At 39.1% G+C, this 21,527-nt stretch overlaps 1 protein-coding gene across 1 annotated transcript in view; it reads left to right on the forward strand.

The window, feature by feature from the left end:
• The window catches only part of TMX4 (thioredoxin related transmembrane protein 4), a 42,994-nt gene extending 22,331 nt beyond the window's left edge, over nucleotides 1-20,663 (forward strand). The window contains exons 5-8 of the mRNA XM_067707503.1: nucleotides 2,910-2,955; nucleotides 9,626-9,727; nucleotides 14,340-14,403; nucleotides 16,250-20,663. Of these exons, the coding sequence (XP_067563604.1) occupies nucleotides 2,910-2,955; nucleotides 9,626-9,727; nucleotides 14,340-14,403; nucleotides 16,250-16,614 (577 nt within the window). The 3' untranslated portion in view covers nucleotides 16,615-20,663. The remainder of the gene's footprint in view (nucleotides 1-2,909; nucleotides 2,956-9,625; nucleotides 9,728-14,339; nucleotides 14,404-16,249) is intronic.
• Nucleotides 20,664-21,527: the final 864 nt, after the last annotated feature.

The raw sequence follows: 21,527 nt of genomic DNA on the forward strand, positions 1-21,527 counted from the left end.
CGTAGGCAAAATTAGGCTGCTGCCGTCTCTGCTCCCTCCACCAAATTATCAGCTTCATTTCTTTGTCGTGGATTCCAGGTCTGGGCCCTTCTTAATCACTTATACAATATTAGTGTGATCTCTTTGAGAATTGGGCAGAAAACATGCCTTATTCTGGACTCGATTTCCCAAAAATCATGCAGTGTGGCTTAACGTCTGTGATGTTGGATTCTTCTTAAGGAATTATGAGTTTCAAGAGCACTAGTTTTCTAGCGAAAACTGACAGTGTTGCACTTTCTTCACATTTTCAGAGAACTGTAAAGTCAGCTTATTGATTCGCCAAAACTCTACCTTTCTGAATTTGAAGTGGTAAGAAGTGCCATTACTATGATTGAGAGCAGTGGTTTGCATCCTTACTTGTCCAGGGGAATCACCTGTGGACTTTTGAAAACTACTGACCCCTGGCTGCCATCCTAGAGACTCTGATTACACTGGTACTGGTGGGGCAGCCTCGTGTTCCTGTGGAGCAGCCAAAGTTGGGAACCACTACAGACTTAGAAGCTGGTGCTAATAAAATTATAGTTCTGCTGTTAACAAGTGACTGCTGAACAGGCCTTTAAAGCCTTTTAAATTAAGTGCCATACAACTTCAGATGCCTTCCGAATACCGAACATAAGTATAATATTACAGTTTATTAAATGTTATAGGAATCGTGTGGAGTGGATGCATGAAAGTAGCATGATGGCCAACCAGGGCCATTGTCATCAATACTTGTAAAACTCTTGGGCAGAAGATTGTGGGGTAATGGGTATTTGTATGGTGCCAACATATCACCCCACAAATGACCTACCCATTACCAAGGGAAAACTGCATTTCCACTGGAGAGGTCTGTCTCAATCACTGGTTAACCAAGTGATTAAACTTAGCATCACTCAGAGCCCACTTACAGCAGGCTTTTTAGTCTCTAAATGGAAGATGAGATCATAGTTTTCACTTTCCCAGCTCTTCCCTGAAGACTGAGATTCAGTGCTAATCATGGCCCCTAATAAATAAAAAACACTTGGCAAATGTTAAGCTTTGATGCTTCTTTTGTTTCCCTGTATGTCATAATAATAGCTAAGAAGAATAAGATTGAAATCAATGTCTGCTAATAGATGTTGAATTAAACTGAGACAGGACTGAGTTTAAAGATAGGAAGGAACAATTGTTTGAAGCTTTAGGAGCCCTAAAGAAAGGAGTATACCTGGAGAAAAAAAATAAAGCAGTCTGAAACTTGAGTAGTTAACTCAATAGAAATAACTGTGTAATAAAGCAAAGGAAAGCACTCTCTTTGATCATGTAGTGATTGCTAATGTGAATCCAACACCACTATAATTGATACTTTTAAATGAAATTTAAATTTTTATATGATGTAAATGTAGTTGTAAAACGTTTTAATAATTGTTTTACTATTAAAAATAAAATAAAATATGTTTTAAAGGTAGACTTTGCTCAGGTGAAGGAGAGGGAAGATTCATACACACACACACACACACACACACACACACACACAACTCCTTGGTTTCTGGTTTGAGAATTTGATGGTCTTGGTACCAGTTACTGATTTGAGCAAGAGAAAATCAAGGGTTCAGGGTTGGACATGGAAAGTTTGAGATGCAGACTTCTTTGTAGAGCTGCCAAGTTGGATGCATGGAGCTGGGTCTCCATGGAGAATTCAGGAACACAAATACAAGGCATATAGATGGTATTTAAAGTTTTAAAAGGAAGGGGATCACCTAGAGAGAGAGAAAAAGAAAAGTGCTTGGGCCTGAGCCACAGGACACTCCAAAGTTAAGAAGTTGGGTAGAGAAGGAGTCAGCAAAAGGAAATTGAAAATGAGTACCGGTGAGGCAGGAGGACAGGTGAGGGTACACAGTTTCCTAGAAGCCAAGTAAAAGATGCTCAAGAAGGAGGGAATAGTCACTCGTGTCCCATGTTACCAAGGGGTTAAGAGAGATCAAGTCTGAGATAGAGACATTGAGTGAAGCAATGCGATGTCATTGTGGCCTTGACAAGGAGTGATAGTGCAGTAGTGATGGAAGCCAGATTTGAATGGGTTAAAGATACGGTGAGGAAGAAGCAGCAGCAAGTATAGGCTTCTCTTTGGAGAAGTTTGTGAAGCTGAGCTGGAGGGCCGTCTGAGGTCCAGTGATGCTCTTTTCAAAAGATGAGAGAGGGTAGAACATGTTTTCGTGCAGATGAAAATGATCCAGCAGAGAGGGAGAAATTGCTGATGCAAGAAATGGGATGACAGGAAAAACCAAGTCATTAGCAAGACAGAAGGGATGGGGTGCAAGGCACGAGTGGAGGGTTTGGACTGTGCTCAGGCAGGTAGACTTTCTCTGTTGCAATAGGAGAAGGTGGATGCAGTTGTACACCAGGCTCAGATTTGCTGCTGGGAAGATAAGAGAGATCACATAATGGCTCTGGTTTCACAGTGACAGACAAGCAGTGTTTGTTAGCTGAGAGTGCATGGGGAGGGGAGGGTGTGTAAAGTTTGAAGGGAGAGAAAAGGATATGATAGGCTCTCAGGTAAGAGCCTAAAAGATAACAGTGGGACTGGGCCATATTGAGTGCTCGCTGAGGTTTGTGACTGTAAGGGGAGATCGTGATTTTTTCCCCAGAGACATTCAGCTGCTCAGGGTTAGGGATTTCGCCAGGCATGCACCATGCAGGGAGAAAGGATCAGGGACTTGACTGTATTTAGAGCAGAGTAATTCAGATGGTGACCATGGGGTCTAAGCTCTATAAGGATGGAAATGAATCCAGGAGAGAGGACAATGTATTGCAAGAAGTGGAGGAGTAGTCCTTGTGACTTGAATCTTGTGTTTGTTTGTTTGTTTTTTAATACCATACATCACCAGTGGTTCTCCTTCTCTTTATTTTTTTAGGATGTCTGGAATGGCTGGTCTTTTTAGCATCTCTGGCAAGATATGGGTGAGTAAATATGCCCTTTATTATTATATTGGCAGAGGGTTTTTTTTTAAGAGTGAAACGGTAGCGTCTAAATAATTGGAAAATAAACACTTATAAATGGTTTTATAATTTCCGTTTTCTTTTTAAGTCACAGAACTACTCTTACATGGGGTCACAGTGGAAGTGTGTCTTTGTGTCCTTCTAAGGACATAAATTGGACAGAGACCTGTAACTACTGTGTCAAAGTCATATTTTCTTAGATCGGTAATGAATCCTTTTAACAAAGCTGAAAGGGCTTATGTGGTTTCTCTTCATCTTATTTTCCCATTGTTGTAATCTCCCTACAGATCAAATATTTGTCAGGGATCAGCCAACTTGTGTGTGGGCCGGGCCACCCTTTTTGGTAAATAAAGTTTTGTTGGAACACAGTCACATGCACTTATTACTTGTATTCTGTGACTGCTTTCACACTACAGTGGTAGAGATGAGTAGTTGTGATGGAGATCATATGGCCCACAAGCCTAAAATATTTATGATGTGGCCCTTTAAGGAAGAGAGCCCCTGATATGTGTGATTGTATCATTTCACTGAGTCCTTTCAGTGGCTTAGAACTTATTTAGGTTAAAATGTTGAACTGTTACATAATCTTGAATGTATCACATAAGCTTTTGCTCCTCTTTACATGTAGGGTGAACTAATAAATCCTACCAGATTTGACAACATTGCTGTGAAATTAAATATATATCCTTAAAGTATTTCAAAAGATCTTTAGAAGTGAGTCCCTCCCTATATTTGTCTTTTCTAAGCTATGATTATAGGTCATGCATCATATTTGGAACTTAATATTCAGGGAGCTCATGAAGACTCTCTGTTTTTCATGCATTTACTGTATGTTTAGGGAAATTTAAGAACAAATTTTTGTGTCCTAGTTTCTCAGTTGTGTTATATTTCCTGCCTTGTGAGATACCTACTTTAGGGTTTTTTTTGTTTAATTTTTAAAACAGAAAGCAAATTGGTAACTTAGATTCAGTCTTTTTTTGGTTAAGATTTGTTAACTGTTTTTTTTGACATTTGTTTATCATATTAAACAATAACTAGCGTTTTTCCCTTTTCAGATAGTTTGAGTTTCATATGGTTTTCTTCTGATATTTTCGTAATATTGGCAAGAAGTTTATTCAAAGGTTGAGAATTATGAATTACAAACCAGGAACTGAGAGTAAGGTATTCAGCCTATTGCAGTATTTTGACACTAAAGGTTGATGGAGTCATATATTCTGATAGCTATCTGAAAACCTTATAGCTATATAATGTCTAATCCAAGAGGATTAATTAATAAGTGTGAGGAATCATCATCAAGATCTTAGCACAGAATCTATTATAACTGCAGGTCAAGAGATGAATTTGTTCTGAGGGTTAAGAAGAGCTTAGATGGAAGCTGATTGTGACCTTCACACATTGTTAAAGAGTAGTTTTATTTTCAAAGATAGTACCAGGGAAAATAAATGATTGCTCAGACCTCTTATAGCTTGACTGATGAACAAGGAGTTGCAGTTTTTCATCATGTCATGCAAATGATTACGATGTGTGGCATTTGGAGCACATCAAGGCCAGGAGTTGATGTTTTATCTTTGTAGGCACAGTGCACAGCCTTGGGCAGCATGGATGGATTCTGTGTGGATGCATTGGACTTAAGAGAAAAGGCCATTTGGAGAATAGAATATGATCCATCTCTGAATAACCAATTAAGATGTTCTTATTAGGACTGAGAAGTAAAGTATATATGATATTTATATATTTTATATATACATATGTTCAGACTTTCCAGATATTTTTTAAAAGAACAAAAAATACAATTTTATAAGATAAACTGTAGAATTTGACAAACAGCAATTGCATTTTACATTCTATTAGGTCATTTTGTCTAATATTAATACCATATTTTTTCTCTCTGGTTAGTGTATACCTGGGATATTTTTTTCTACTTTCAACCTTTTTGTTGTTATGTTTTAAGTAAATCTTTTTAAAAGCATATAGCAAGAAGTAATTCTTTTCACTGATAAAGTTAGTCCATTTATATTTATTGGGGTCACTAATACATTTGCCCTGATTGTAGATTGTGTGTGTATGTGTGGTGGGGGGCGGGGTGGGGATGTACATGACTAAAAGAATATAGATGGTAGGTTTGTAGGTTATTTTAGTCTCCTCATATGTGTACACATTACCTTGAATATCTATAATAGAAATCTGGTATTACTCTCTGTATCAGCATCTGGTTTCCTCAAGCCTCTTGACAAACTTTTGTAATTTCTTTTATTCTTAGAAACAAGTCCCCAGCCTTTCATCAAATCTCTGGGAAGGGCTCTCACCACTTGTGTTTTCAGAATTCAGCCCTTGTCCTCTTATTCAGAGGGTATGATCTCTGGCCTGGTGTGACCCAGTCCTTGGCTATGCATCAGTCTCTGATTCCCACTGCAACCTCTAGCTATAGTTTGCCTTGTCCTTACAGAACTGCTGATACTTAAGCCCGTTCTCCTAGCTGACCACCTGGCTGCTCAGTTAGCTTATTTAGCTGGTTCTTCTCCTGTGCCCAAGATCCTCACATCAATGTTGAGTATGTAATTGTGGGGAAAATAATCTGTTTTTAACTCAAGTCTAGGTAATATAAAACTGTAGTGCAACTGTATTAACAGTGAACAGAAGAAACACAGCACTGGAACTAAAAGAGTGTAAAGACTCTGAGGAAGAAGGTAAAAACAGGGAAGAAAGAAAGACGCAGAGGGGCTAATGCCAGTGAGGCAAGATTGTTGATGCCAATCCACAGTCTCTTACCATACTGAGATTTTTGTGGATGCATAGACAGATAGGAGTCAGTCTTTTCTCAGCAGCAGTGTCCCATGGATGGGTTGCTAGTCCACCCGCTGTATGTTTCCCAACCCATTTGTTTTCCCTGCCATAGACAGTTGTTCTGTGCTTAGCATAGAACCTGGTGCCTATCATGTACTTGAGAACTGTTTTTTGTTACTTTTATTCATTATTCATTGTTGTCATCATTATTTTACTTTTTCCACTGATTAGTCAACAAGGAATAATCTTTTTTCACTTATTTTTTAACCACGGTTGATAGGATTGAAATAGGGTTTTATGACAGTTGTACAATGTGTACTTTTGTTAACTAGGTTTAGCATTTGAATGTATTTAAGCATTACTTTATTTGTTGAATTTGTGCTGCTTACTGAGCTAATACAGGATGTAAGTTAATACCTCTCCTCAGTGTTACTGTTGTTATGAAAATATGCAGGCATATGGCAAATTTTAGTTACAATAAGGTAACTTATTGGACACGCTGTGTGATGGAGAAGATTTAATGATTTATCAGTTATCTCATGATGAGAATTAAAGGCCATGAATGTTTAGACTGGAGAATAACCAGAGTGAATTTTAAAACTCTAAAACATCCCCCTCTGTTTTAGATGGTGGTGTCTCTTCTCTTACTGTTTTTGGATTTTTTGTTGTTTTTAAAAATACCTGGAACCATATTACAGTGAGATGGTGCCCATCCACAAGTCACCTCCCCTCGAGCCTACAAGAGGCTGCAGATTTGTGTCTTGTTGGAGGTGTTGAGAGGGTAGAACATAGAAGGGGAAGTGAGCCCTTGGTGATCACTGGAGAAGGCTTTCTGAGCTACTCCCACACAGGGAGGATATTTTGAGGATTCTAATCTGTGTCTGAAAGGGGTTTAAGGATCATTCCCAAACTCCTCAGGGTATATCCTGGGATGCAGATGGGATTTAAATTCAAAAGGCTCTCTGTCCCTTGGGGCCAGCCCAGCTCTGAATGAGACTCTGCGACGCTGGGCTGGATGAGTGGTGCCCTTGGGCGGGATTTAACCTGACCTGCAGTAGTTCAGATCCCAGAGGGCTTGCTGGCCTCCCTGGGGAGGGGAGGCTCCACCTCTGACCCCTGGACGCCTTGGCCTGGCTCCATTCCTTAAATCCATCTGACCACTGGTTGGAATATTCTTCTCATTTATTCTGCATTTAGTTCTCTCGTTCAAATGTATGTAGCCAAAATGTATGTAGCCAAAACTTAACTCTAATTCAGTCACCTGTTGCAAGAGTATAAGGTATTGGGCCCAGCAGGCGACATTTTCATGCATAAGTAAACAACAGGATGCTTCCTTGTAATGAGCATATATAATATTGAACTAGGTCAGTATTTTCCACAAGTGAAAACTGTTACTTTACCTGGCAACGAAAGGAAACACAGAAATCTAAAATTGAACCAGATCAGTTTTAATCAGTTATTATTTGGAAACATATATACAGCAAAACTTCAAGTGCCTAGTACCAGGAACCCTAATACTCTTAAAGGTACTCTGAAACCATCGTGGACTCAGACAAAGTAAACAGGTAAAGATTTGTGGCTACAGTTGTGAGAGCACAACTTGATTAATGAGGCTTTAGTAATAATCACCTAAAAAGACCACAAGATGGCAGAGTTTCTCTAAGAAGCTCAAATAAATCCTTTAAAGAGTGAGTTGATACAAGAAAATTGAAGTGGAACCTATTATAATAAGAGGATGTTTTTGAAAGCACTAAGACTGTCTCAGAATGCAGTGATTCAAAGGCACACAATTTATTGAATCCTAGAAAATAACTTAGAAAATTTCTTGAGGGTTTCTTAAATCATTTATTTTGCAAAAGGGCACAAGACACTGTCCAGAAGGACTTATAACTGGATGCTGTTATTCATTCCAACTATATGGGCAGATATTACTTATAAAGCAAGTTCCAGAATTCATACATCCATGGGTCAGCACAAAGGAATACTGGCTTTCCATGTCTTCTAATTCTTTGGCACATTTCACAGTTTAATCTTGATGATGACATTGAATAATCAAGAAAAGCATAAATAAACTATGTTCAATATACAAAATTTCCTAAAGTAGAGAACTGTGCGATGCATCTTAAAACTTCCATTGAACGGAATTTGAATCAAACAACCTTTTGTATCCCAAATACCTCTTTTACCTACTTGGGCTGCAGAATACTAGATTATTCTTTTTTTTTTTTTTTTTTTTTTCAGTACGCAGGCCTCTCACTGTTGTGGCCTCTCCCGTTGCGGAGCACAGGCTCCGGACGTGCAGGCTCAGTGGCCATGGCTCACGGGCCTAGCCGCTCCACGGCATGTAGGATCTTCCCGGACCGGGGCACGAACCCATGTCCCCTGTGTCGTCAGGTGGACTCTCAACCACTGCGCCACCAGGGAAGCCCTAGATTATTCTTAATAAATAATTGCCCTGGCTGAAGACAGAGTGACGACCAGTGCCATCAGCAGAGGACAGATGACAGTTTTTCAAATCAAGAGTTGTTTGCATTTCTTATGAATAGTTTAAGGATTTGCTAGTATCTTTTTCTTATTCAATAAATATTTATTGAACACTGATTATGTGTATTTAAAAACTTGATGAGTCTTTAGATATATCTCTACTGCTGAGTAAAAAATTGGAGAGAAGAGATCTCAGATTATTCTAGATCAGTTAACAAGCTTTTTTGTTTATTATTCTGAATTAAGCCAGAATAAAATATATTATTTAATTGTATTGACAGTTATAAACTGAGAAACCAATGGGAGGTAGTCGAGTAACTTAGGTTTTGAGAAATATTAAAATAGAATCTTGGCCTCATTTTCATCAACCTTATCAGTTCTAGGCAAGTCATTCAGTCATTATATCTGCTTGCTGGTGGCATTTAGCTTGGAGCCATTTCATCCTGTGCCCAGTAATTTTATAGATAAAACTATCTATAGACATAACAAAATCATAAAACTATTGGTTTTTTAGTGAATGTTTTTAAAGCTGTAAGAGCCTAAAATAGATTATCACAAAGCCATCATGAGGCAACATGGCTCTTGCAAGTCCATATATAAATGTGCTTTGACTCCAGACTGGCAGGCTCATATCTGTAATTCCTGTATGATTTAGCATGTAAATAATTTCTAGCTAAGATTGTATCTCCTCACTTATTTTTTAGTGTTTGGCATCAAATAGAGTCCCAGGGGACAGTAAACAAGAAGGGATGTGCACTCTATTTGAAGACCGATGAAATCTTATTTGTTCATAATGAATTAACTGGAAAATTTCTTCTATTATTACATTCAGGTTTTATGGTGATTAGGAAAGTTGTTAAGGGTGAGTGAGGGTAGAGCAATAATAAGAGTCTGATTAGAAAAGGAAGCACAGAGACATTTTAAATGGTTGATGTTCCGTAAGTAGTAATTTAGTTCTACTTAAAAATTGGTAAAGGCCCAAGAAGTTTAATTTTTTATGGATGCCATATTATGAGTAAAAATTAAGGTTATAAATTATTAGGGCAGAGTGACAAAAAAAATCTCAGGATGGAAGAAGGGACTAGATAACCAATTCTACCGGAGTTCTATTTGATCATGAACTTTAAGGAAGTATAACTTTTACTACATATGACCTTGATTATTACTCTCAGATTCTCAATGTTGTAAAATTTGACTTGTTCTTGAAGAATCATATAGATGCATAAACTGCTGGACGACCTTTGTGGGGGCTCATATAAGTAGAAACAATTTGCAGACTTGAGTTATAGATAAAGAGGGAGATTCAGACATTCTTAGTCCTCATTATAAATATATTTTTTTTACTTTTTTCTTCTGATTACAGCATCTTCACAACTATTTCACAGTGACCCTTGGAGTTCCTGCTTGGTGTTCTTACGTCTTTTTCATCATAGCCACCTTGATTTTTGGCCTTTTCATGGGTCTGGTAAGAGATAATGCCAATCTTTTTCTTGTCTTTAAAGCCAGTTGGTTTCATGCAAAACTGGAAAGCAGCCAAGAAAGAAAAAGCTCATAAACAAACATCATTTTGCGTGTAATCTAAGCAGTTAAATAATATTTGCTTGTTTGATACTGCTTTCAATGGAAATTTGAGAAATACTGGAAAATTCATTAAATTATTATTGCCTAATCCTCTCTCTTAAATATTCTGAAGTCGTGTGCTACCCAAAATATAGGCAGTAATGAAGAAAGAAATAGAGACTTACTCGAATTCATAGTCAGTTTCCAAGACAACTGAGTCAGCTGTGAATTCACAAATTGCCTACTTGATTAGAACATTGTGATGATAAGACCAAAGCTGTGAATTTGTTCCTTGGGTGAACAAGATGATCTTTCCTGTTCGTATACTCAAATTGAACCTCTAAACTCACCAGCTGCTTATACATACACTGCAGTTTTCCCCAGGTGGAGTGTGTAAGATAATGTGGATAAAAAACACAATCATTATTATGTGAAAAAATAAGATGCAAACCACATCACTATGTCTTCTTTGGATATGAAAATTACTATCCATTAGGTATGTGTGTATTTTCTCCCTAGAGTTAGGTAAGTGTTGGAATAATACATTTATTTACTTAACTATATAGGCAACTGTAAATGTTTGGGCGTGTTTTACTCTTGGTTGTATATATTTTTGAAATCTTTCTCTTTACCTACACTTGATCAGTTTGGGCTTTAAAGTCTAAGAAGTTCGTAAAAGTTACTATACTATATACTAATCACATAGCCCTTAAACACTGTATGATAGGAATAATTGATGATCACTAAAAATTTATATGAAAAGGACAGCCCTTTAGGTAAGATTGTCTTAAAGTCTGTCCTTACATTTTGTAATGTATTTCAGCTCTTTTGCAAGGTCTTTTAAAAAATAAGCTTAAAATGTTAGCAGTCGCCTTTATAGCAAGTCACAACTTGGTACTACAAAGTCATATTCCAAGAAGCCAAGGAAGCTCGATTTTATTTTGCCATGAACATGCTTACTTCGTATTATGGTTTATATTTGTCATTTGATTGCTGATGTTAACTTCATGGGTGGGGATAGAACTTAGATATGTCATTCATTAGGTCCTAGGTATGTTCCATTCTGCTGCATTAGTCTTACTGCTAACTAACATTTCCCTAATGCTCTGGCCTAAAATGATTTGACTTTGGATATAACTTTGACTTTGGATATAAATGTGCTTCTCCCATCTACCGTCTACTCTGGAGCTGCATGAGTGTGAGGCTTCTGTAGGGGGAACAGTATGAGATCCTGGGTGATTCTGAGATGGAATTATGGGGTATGTAGTTTGAGTGTGGGCCTATTGGAAGATCACTGAAAACTCTTCTCACATAAAGAGTTTTAGAATTTTACTTTTGAGGTTGACCGTAAGTCCAAGAAGTCAAGCCTGCCTAAGCCCTAAGTTATTTGGAAACTTAGAGTCAAATAATCAGTGTAGGAAGGTTATTAGAGGCTTGACGTGAAGAAAGAAGAGAGTTGATTCTAGACTATTCAAGTGACTAAGTGATAGAGATTACTGTTCCTTCATAAGAAGTTGGGAAGAGAATGTTATTTAAGGAAATAATAATTTCAAAGCAGTAATAGACTCATACATTTTCTGTTAATACATTTCCATAAAATAGCAAACACATGTCTCTGCTCAAAATGCCTTTTCTACAACTGTAACATGTTAAAAGAAACACAACAGCTAGAATTTTTGCCTTCAATGAGGTCTGCAGGTGATCAGTTCATTGCTCTGTGTCACCTTTGCCATTAACTGGGGGCTGAAAGCAAGGCCCAGTGTGCAGTTATGTGAAACTTGGTCTTGGTGACCTTGGAGTCTCCTTCCCTCTATGAGTCTTTATGGAGTTTAACTTATGCAGTGGCCAGAAAGGGCAGGATGTTTTCCATAAGAAGTGATTTCCGGATCAAGTCATTGTTTCCCATAAGCCTGACTATTACATTTCCTATTTTTCCTTAATTTTAAAAGATGGGAAGTCAAAACAAGGCTGCTAGTTTGATTTTTGCTTGCTGTCTTGATTGAGCCTAGTGGTTGAAATATTTTACTAAATGTTATTTTTCACATGTAAACAAAGAGCTCAGTTTTAGAAATCAAGTATATATTTTGCATTTTAAACCAATATGGGAAAGATCCTTAAGTGCATAGTCTGTGTATCAAATCACTCAGGCCGCATCATTTTCTGACATCAGCAACTCTGCTTTGAAGGGTGGAAGATAGCAAATCTGTAGACAGGCAGAAAAGCAATGGAAAACACAGGTAGCAATCTTTTGCCTCTGTTATCTGGTCTCCATTTCGTTTGGTAGGTATGGACACTGTCTGGATTTTGCAGCTTGGGTGGACTATTTTTCTACATGCTGCTGACCAGTTCCTAGTGGAAGAAAGTTTCATCTTTCCTGTGAAAGATGGCAAATCCGTCTACTCTCCTCTTTTAGATGCCTGGCTGTCTGCTAAGCTGAAACCTGAAAATCTAACCATGGAAGGGAAGATGAAGATGAGGACACCAATCCTATATAGACCCTGTTTTTAAACAGTACCATTCTTAGTGGCTCAGAAAGTGACTCATCCCAAGGGAGTGGTTCTTGAGACTGGAAAATAGATCCTGAACTGATAGAATGAGAGGGTTTTCCTCCCAATTTCTGGGAAGGAAGACAGTATAATGGAATTATATACTCTTAGAGATATAAAACAGCCCTTAGTGATAGACTAGTCCCAAGCCTGTCCTTTCAAGAGAAAGTGCAAGTGAGAGAACAGTTAAGTGACTTGCCCAGGGTCACACAGCTGACAAGGTTGAGGCTGGTGTCCCATAAGTCTGTGCTAGGCCCCCTTACCTAGCGCTCTAGATGGCCCAGGTATCTCGCAGGTGGGACTTACTCCCTCCCAGGCTTTGTTGTAAATGCCAGTTATTTGTCACTGGCAGGTGTTTCTTCTTTCCCTTGCAATGTGTCAGGACCAAAAATTTCCCCTCCAGTTGGTATTAAGAAAGCCAAAAGGAAAAAAAAAAAAGTCACAAAGAACATTATGTCCAGTGAATAGCTACTATAAGCAAGTGACTGTCATATTAGAAATAGGTTTTCAACCTCAGTCTTTTCAGATGGAGATGTTTTCCTCTTTGCTGTTCAAATCAATTTGATGGCTTGGAGCTTGTTCCTTCCCAAGGAGGAACACTGCCCAGCACATGGGTCTCCTCAGCCTGGCATTTAGGCCTTTCTCTGGATCCAAGAGCCCCTGTGGTCCAGTTTGGTGTCGCTTACAAGAGCCAGATAGCTGCTGCTGCCCTTCCGCTCCTGACCATGCCCAGGACCCTAAATGCCACCTTTCAAGTGGTCATTCTAGAGTCTTCCCCACCCCCATAACTGGTTGTAATCTCTGTATCTCTTAAGTATCTATCAAAGAGCTTTCTTCATTTTTTATGAGACCCCTGTTCCATATTGCTTCTTAATTAGACTGCCATTTTTTTCTCTTTTTGAACCCTTCCCCTCAGAAGTTAACATGATATCTTGAACCTAATGAGGCAAATATTAAGTAAGTAATAAATGAATATACAGATGGTAATAAAGTGAGGTTCTCATTTGATGTTTATAAAATTGAATCAAAAGGGCAATGACTTTGGGTTTTTTAAATTTTAGAGCCCCTTAAAAACATATTTATGAAGTACTATTCCTATTTTAAAGACTGGGCAGTTGTTCAAAGTGTAGGTGAACTCCAGGAGTTAGCTAGGTAAAAGAGGAACTGTGAAGCCCTTCTCAGTGGGCAGCTTCCTCCTGTGCTGACTTCTCTGTGTTGTGCACTGTGTAGGGGAGGACATGGGGAGGGCGTAGAGAGCGAGGGGCTCCCGCTGACTTGACCCCGATTCACACGTCATCCTGTCAGTTTCATCACCACGGCCCACACCATCCAGGCCTGGAACATGGACTAGAATGAACCTGCCTCTTAGGAGCTTGTGGTTTATCAAGGGAAACAGCATGTTTATAGTAAGTAGCAAGTGACTCAATGCTGCTTTCAAGGTCAGAGGTGTGAAGCCAGTCAATCACTGTTTAAAATAGGATTTAGTTCACATCACTGAAGTGTTTTCTCACAGTTTGTCCCTGTAGTAATTTCTTATAGGACTCTTAAGAATTCTACACCCTGAAGTATTCTTCCACACAATCAGGGTTACCCACTGGTGAGAGACAACCCATGTACAGACTACTTTTATTTGTCAGAATATGTTTTCTTTTTTAAAGATCACTTTAGACTTGGCTGATAGTGTCTGTTTTCTTACACTTGCTTGATTCATCTATTTTTAGTGGTCTGTGTGTACACATTTGACTTTGTGACCCCTGTTCTACAGTTAATAGTGTTTTCCTATGTTATATCACATTTGAAAAATAGAAAATTCTTAATTATACCCTTGTCTTTTTTTGAGGACTTTTGACCAATTGCTGTGTATTGATATTTGTCTATGAATGTCTGGTTATAGAAGCAGGACCTAACTTTGAGGTTGTTTGGTAACAAATGTCCTATCCACTCACTGTGAAATCACTTTTTTCCCTCCAGGTCTTGGTGGTCATATCAGAATGTTTCTATCTGCCACTTCCAAGGCATTTATCTGAAGGTTCTGGTAAGTATGACAGATTCATGAAATAGAGTATTTTTGGAATTCTGTGGTGTGCCCTTTCATGCTCATATAGATAGTGGATTTTTCCCCTGATTTGCTAGGTGACCAAACCATCACCATTACCAAATTCCTTTGAAATATGTTCTCTAGATAGATTTGAGCAAAAATTCTTTTTTTCTCCTCTCTTAAATTAAGGAACATTTCATTTTGGCAATTGCTTTTTCCCTTGAATTGTTTGCCCTTCATTAATCGGTTGACATCTTTTCCTTCATTGAAACTGGAATGAGCAGGGAGGGAGGGGAACTGACACTTACTGAGTGTCTACTGTGTGCCAGTAACTGTCCTGAGTCCTTTAAAAGCCATCTCCCCAAATCCTTTCACTATTTCACACTGTTCCTGGGACCAAATACCCCTGACTTTCCATGCTTTTATTCCTATTGTTTGCATGAAGACTCTTTTTTATTTTTTGGCTGGCTGTGCAGTGAGGCATGTGGGTTCTTAGTTCCACGACCAGAGATTGAACCCATGTCCCCTGGAGCGGAAGCGCAGAGTCTTAACTACTGGACTGCCAGGGAAGTCCCCATGAAGACTCTTATGAGATTTCATAATTGTTGAATTTTATGTGGGAGTTCAACTAAATAAGCTTATATTTCTTTTTAGTTCTTGACGTTTTTAAGGCTTTGAAACTTCCATATATAATTATAAAATATGTTCCTTTGAATTCTTAAAAGTAACAGAATCCCATTTTAAAACAACTTAGGGGAAAAAAGAAAAATTTATTAGTTCACAAAACTGAAAAATCCAGGGATGTTCTGGCTTCATGCACAGCCCAAGGGATGATAGTTTCTACTTCATGAAGCTGATTCAGTAGCTTTCAACAGCCCCAACTCACATTTTATCAGCTTAGCAGTCCCTGTAGAAAGAGAGAAAGCTTTTGCTCCTGCCTCTGGCCAAAAACTTACTCTGATTGACTTGGCTTAAGTCACAGTTCTGAACCAATCACCATGACCAGTGAGTGGGTCACTGAACATTCTACAGGGTATAAAATACAGAGCACAAAGAAACCTTTGCCCTCCATGCCCCTGGGCTGTGCCAAATTCAACATGGTTAGTGAAGTCTCCAGAGAGAGGTCGAGAGGCCATGGGTGGGGCCAGGATGCCATCCAGAGATCTGTCCTGTGTGATAACATAGTTCCAAGATGGAGAAGACTGTCATATGCCCCATTGTTTCATTTCACAGCTAAATGTACTCAATTGCTGAATGACCTTTCTTTAATTGAAGTATAGTTGATGTGCAATGTTATATTAGTTTCAGGTGTACAACAGAGAGATTTGATATTTTTATAGATTATACTCCATTTTAAGTTATTATAAAATATTGCTGGGGCTTCCCTGGTGGTGCAGTGGTTGAGAGTCTGCCTGCCGATGCAGGAGACACGGGTTCGTGCCCCGGTCCGGGAAGATCCCACATGCCGCGGAGCGGCTGGGCCCGCGAGCCATGGCCGCTGAGCCTGCGCGTCCGGAGCCTGTGCTCCGCAACGGGAGAGGCCACAACCGTGAGAGGCCCGCGTACTGGAAAAGAAAAAAAAAAAATTGCTTATATCCCTATGCTGTACATTACATCCTGTGTCTTATTGATTTTGTACCTAGTAGCTTGTACCTCTTACCCCCTTCCCCTATCTTGCCCCTCCCTGTTGGTAACCACTGGTTTGTTCTCTGTATGAGTCTGTTTCTGTTTAGTTATATTCATTTGTTTTATTTTTTTAGATTCCACATACTAGTGAAAACATACAGTATTTGTGAATGCCCATTGTTTATTCAGAGAATGTTCCCCTCTCTTCCCTCCACAGAGCAGAATCTTAGGTCAGGGGAGGCTCATACAACTGAACAGTTGCAGGATGCAGAGGAAGGAAAGGATGATTCAAATGAAGAAGAAAACAAGGACAGCCTTGTAGATGATGAAGAAGAGAAAGAAGACCTTGGTTATGAGGAAGAAGCAGAGGAGGACGAGGAGGACAGCCCGGCTGCTGGCATGGACGAGAAGAGGAGTGATGCCCGGGACCAGGGGCCCCTGAGGGAGGCCCAGGAGGATGAAGGACCTGCTGGGACTGAAGAGAATGCCCCAGAGCAGCCCTGTCCAGCTGGCACAGAGGCAGCGGAAGACACAGTGAGACAGCGCAGAAGTCAGCATGCCGACAAGGGACCGTCAGCCTGATGACAGTGTTTCCAAGGATACAGACCAAAAGAATATGTCTGCTTCCTTCTGGTCTGCAGTTTAAACCAAATCCTTATTTTTTCTTGAATGAGCAAGCTTCTCTTAAAAAATGATCTCTAGCCCATGTAGTCTCATGGCATTATTCTCATATATGTTAAGGAGAATCTTTCAGGCATGACAGGGTACAGAAAAACAAACATGCTGTTAGGGTCTGTTTGGGACCTGTGATGAGAACAAATTCATTTCCTTGGGGCCCCAGAGTTTTGACCAGAGGAAGCAATCCCCAGCCATCGTGAGCACTGTTCATGGGCAGTAGACAGGGCTGCAGGCCCCTAACATGAAAGCAGGGCGAATGAACGTCCTCAGGGTGTAGCTGATAACTTGCTTCCTCTTCTTGTATTGAATATTTATTTTTGTCAAACTGTAAGAGACGTCGGGTACCATAGTACAAGTGTACTTTTTAGAGATAGAACTTGAGAGGGCCTTGGATATTATTGTAGGAAAGAGCTTGGAAATCTTCCTAACTCTCTAAATCTCCTTTCTTATGTTTTATTTCTTACCTTTAGCATTTCCAACTTTCCCACCATGGGCCTGCAGGCCCCTCACACTCTTCACAATCTGTCCTCAGTGAGAGGACTCAGACAGCAGTCTACTTGACATCAGCTGCGTTTATTCCACCTTAAGGGTTTAGATAATCAAGAAGCACAGCCCATGAAGCCATGACTGCCAAGCATCTCAAATGTTGTAACCTTTGGAGATTCAAAAGGAAGTAGGGGTTTTACAAGAGAGATTTTTCTTGTTGTTTTTAGCCAAAATGTCATTTTTTTTTTTCAAAAAGTTCCTTTAGCAATATTCTTTTTGAAGCCAGAAGTCTCCTAAGTCTTGCCAGTACAAGGTAGTCTTATGAAGAAAACTTGAATACTGTGTTGCTTTGTTTCTATCTCAAGGGGTTCCCTGGCTCTTGAACCACTTTAATAATAACTGAAAAACCATTTCTGGTTTTCCTTCAGTGATGTGCTTTTGGTGAAAGAATTAATGAAAGTGTATATCTGGAAATGAAAGATTTGGTTTCGTTTCCTTCTTCCTTAATCTTGTAAAGAATTTTATCCCTGTAAATCTCTCAATACTCAATCTGCTAAAAGTACCCAGGGGGCCCAATGTCTTTTAAAAAATCCATCCATCTACCTGATTTGCGTCTTAGAATAAATTCATAATATTAGATTCCAAGCTTATGAAAGATGTCTAAAGTTGATCCTACACCCCTTTGGGTCCAGACAGAATAATAAGTAGTACAGGTTTATGAAATTCAAAAAGCTTCTGTCATCTTTAAAAAGAAAAACGCAGCATATGCCTATCTGGCTGTTTCAATAACCCTTACGTTGTAATAACTTTGAACTCGGGCTCACTGGAGGAAGGGGAGGTTCTGAAACTCTACCCTGGTGTGGCTGAAGGAATCTGTTGCAAGCCTCATACAAAGGGAGTTTTTATTCTGACGGAATCCAGTTTTTAGAGTTGGTTGTTTTTCATCTTCCCAACTCAGTGACCTGACAGTCTCATCCCCCAGTGCGGTGACATTCATTAAGAGTTGCCAATAATTTTTTTCTTCAGACAGCAACACGACCTCAAGTTTGAGGCTATCACAGAACTGACAGACTGGGAAAACCTTGACTTGTGCTCATTTCTTGCCCCTCCCACCATCTGGGGCTCTGATACCTCCTCACCCAAAGCACCATGGTTCTGAGGGAGGCAGCTGCATCTCCCTGATACCAGGAAGCCTTTCTGGATCAGAGCTGAGCTGGATCTTCCCTCCTGTCACTGGATTTTCTTTCTTTTCTAATCAGCTGAAACAAAGTTTTCAAAGATCATTGAGTTCAAGTTCAAGGGTATGGAAAAAGAAGGGTTTCATAGTTTGGCTTTTCTGTACAATACCTCCTCCCCCGCAATGTTGAAATCTTTTTTTTTTTAAGTGGAGTATTTCACTAAAGGAGAAGGAATGAAGAAGTAAAGTCTACTTTGGCTTTTTATAAATGTAAGGCCAATTCCCAGTTGGGCTCCAAATAGTATCTGATTATATAATGAGACATGTATTTTCTTTCTCAGCGATACTTAAAAAAATTGGAGGAAGAGGAATAAAACAGTTTGGAGAACCAGATCCATTAAAAGTTGAAGTATCTGGCTACAGGGACCATTTTTCCTGTTTTGTTTTTGTTTTAATATTCTGATGAAAGATGTATACATCTAATTTAATTTCTTTCCACTTCTAGCCTTTAGGTTCATTTTCAATACTTACTGAATATAAAATTAAACGAAAAAAGTCAACCCAAAATAATTTAAAATTAGATTAACATTTCAATAGGATTGATAGACTTTTCCTTTAGATAATATATTTAATACAGAAGTCAAGTGCATGGAAACATGATTTTGATTGAAAAAATAAAAGTCATGCCTCCCTATATTACAATATCAGTTATTTAGTTACAGAATAGTATTTTATGTATATCAAAATTAGGCAAATAAAACTTCATTTGGGAATGGGGGTGCAGTGCTTTATGTGTGAGTAGTGGGAATGGGGTGCCTGTTCACTGATTAGAGGGAAAATCTGAAACTTCTAGGTACATTTTCCTTAGTTTCTTTCTTTTATTATTCATCTCTTGCCAGACCACCCCAGCTTGCTTAGAGATCTCATGCTGAAGCAACATATAGGCAATCCCACTTCCTTCTTTCCCTTTGAAATGTAAGCATGAATGGGGCAAGGCCTGCTCATTCAGCTCACAGGGCCTGGCACCACATGGGCATGCACCCCCAGCCTGATCTTGGGAACACAATCCCTGTTAGCCACAGGCCTCTCTGACTATTAGCAGAATTACTAATGTGACAAAAAGCAAACAAGCTTTGGTCAGGTTGATGTTGATGGTGGAGAAAGCCAAATTTTGACTCTCTTATGGCCCATATCCTTGTTGATAGCTATGGTGTTTCTCCAGGATTTGGGTATGTGTAATTTGGGTAGATGATAAAAGTGTCTTTTAAGGCAAGTACTTGGCATGTGACTTTTTATTACCAAGTCCTTTAAGAGTGGAGCCTGTTTTACAGAATAGGAAACATTAAAGAGTCCAAAAAAGGGTAGAAATGATAGGATGTACCTGAGCTTTTAGCATAAAACCTTAAATTGGCATGAAGTGAGAGAAAGAAGGGGAGGATTGGTGCTTTTGCTAATGTGTCTCAGTAGTCTCGATATGTCCTTCATCTCAGTGTTAAAGTTATTTCTGCCAGTATTCTAAATGTGTGGTTGACCCATTCTTTCAATATAATATCTTGGGAAGTATTCATGTAAATCTTTTGCGCTAATAGAAAAGTTCCTTCTTGTTTAGTATCTGTTTACCTCAGTCCTACATTCTGATCCCTTATAGCTTGTTTTGAAAACCAAACATGGAGTCATCAAGTCTGATGAACCCAGATGGGGCAGTTTTTTGAGCATCTTTCCTGAACCAGGAGGTTTGGTTGAAAGGCCTTTGATAGTTTCAGACCAGGACATGTGGCCTTCAGATGGCTTATTTTCAGTGAAGTTTCTTGTGAACTGTGACATATGTGACTCATACAACTTTAACATGTTTCTGATGTATTTTAATCATATTTGTTACTAAATAGCTTCTTCGTGCAAATGCAGCTTTTATACTAAAAATACTGTTTATTTGTATTGTAATACATTATAAATTCATTATTTATATTCTTGGAATGGTCTTAATCTTTAAGCCTAGTGATAATTATTTTTTTCTTCATCTCTGTATTTTTTGCTTCTGTAGCAACTGGAGTGGGAAATCAGGATATGAGTCTCAAGCAGGGCATTGCCTGAATCACAAATCACATTATCACAGAATTGTATATCATCCTTGATGCTATTTGTTTTCATTTTATTGTAAATTTCCACTTGCATCGAAACCTAATGATAGTGATAACTAAGTAAAAACAAAACAGTGTATTACTTTTCATATAAGAATTTCACAGAAGTCATTTGCCTAGGCAGTGAAAAATATTACTTCCTTAAAAACTAATTTTCGTGTGTCCATTCTCCATCCTGTCTGTTCATTTTCCCTCTTTCTTTCTCCCTCTTTTCCTTGACTTCATGAAACCTGAACCCTTGCCTTTAGCTGCTCTGGAAGGTTCACGAAACCAAGAATGAGTGCAGAGAAACAAGGCTTCCTCCTTGTCACAGTTGTTGTGTTGCCTATAGAAACTCACTGCCCTCAGGTCTCTTCTGAGGTCTGGAGGTGACCAGGGCTGGAGTGGATGGCAAGGGATGTTGCTAACCCTTCAAGACGCTGTGAGTCGACATGGTCTCCTAGGGCATTCAGAAGATTCTGACCTACACCTGACCCTTCCTATCAGTATAGCAGTGGAAAAGCACAAAGGACATGAGGCGATGCTTTTATTAAACACCCTCAGGGACTGAAATAATGGATATTGGATTTTTCACTTTGGAAAGATGGTGGGGGGGGGTGTAGTAAAAAAAATGGTGAAACTTCCATACCACCAAATCCTTCCCCTCTGAGAAACTGGCTCAGAATGCGAATGGAAAAATATCCATTATGTGGTATCTCAGCCTACTTGAACTTGGTCATACATCCTGGGAGCAAAACCTGCATCTTTTGAAGCCAACAGCACTTCAGGTGCAAAATGCAATCCCCTGCTTTGCTTCAATCTCGGAGGCTATTTGGAACCTGTTCCACAATAATAGGACACGTCTTTCTCAGGACATGTGATCCTCTTGAGACTGAGAACTGGATTAGGCTAGTCTAGGCTGTGTTAACAGACTCCAAAATCTCAGGAACTTTCAGAACGAGAAATTTATTAGTGTTTCACTGAGTTCAGGCATCCCAGAGAGCAGAGGCCCTGCTTCATGCAAGTTTTTCTGGGAC

This window comes from Pseudorca crassidens, chromosome 15, assembly GCF_039906515.1.
Source record: "Pseudorca crassidens isolate mPseCra1 chromosome 15, mPseCra1.hap1, whole genome shotgun sequence".
Classification (NCBI taxonomy): Eukaryota; Metazoa; Chordata; class Mammalia; order Artiodactyla; family Delphinidae; genus Pseudorca; species Pseudorca crassidens.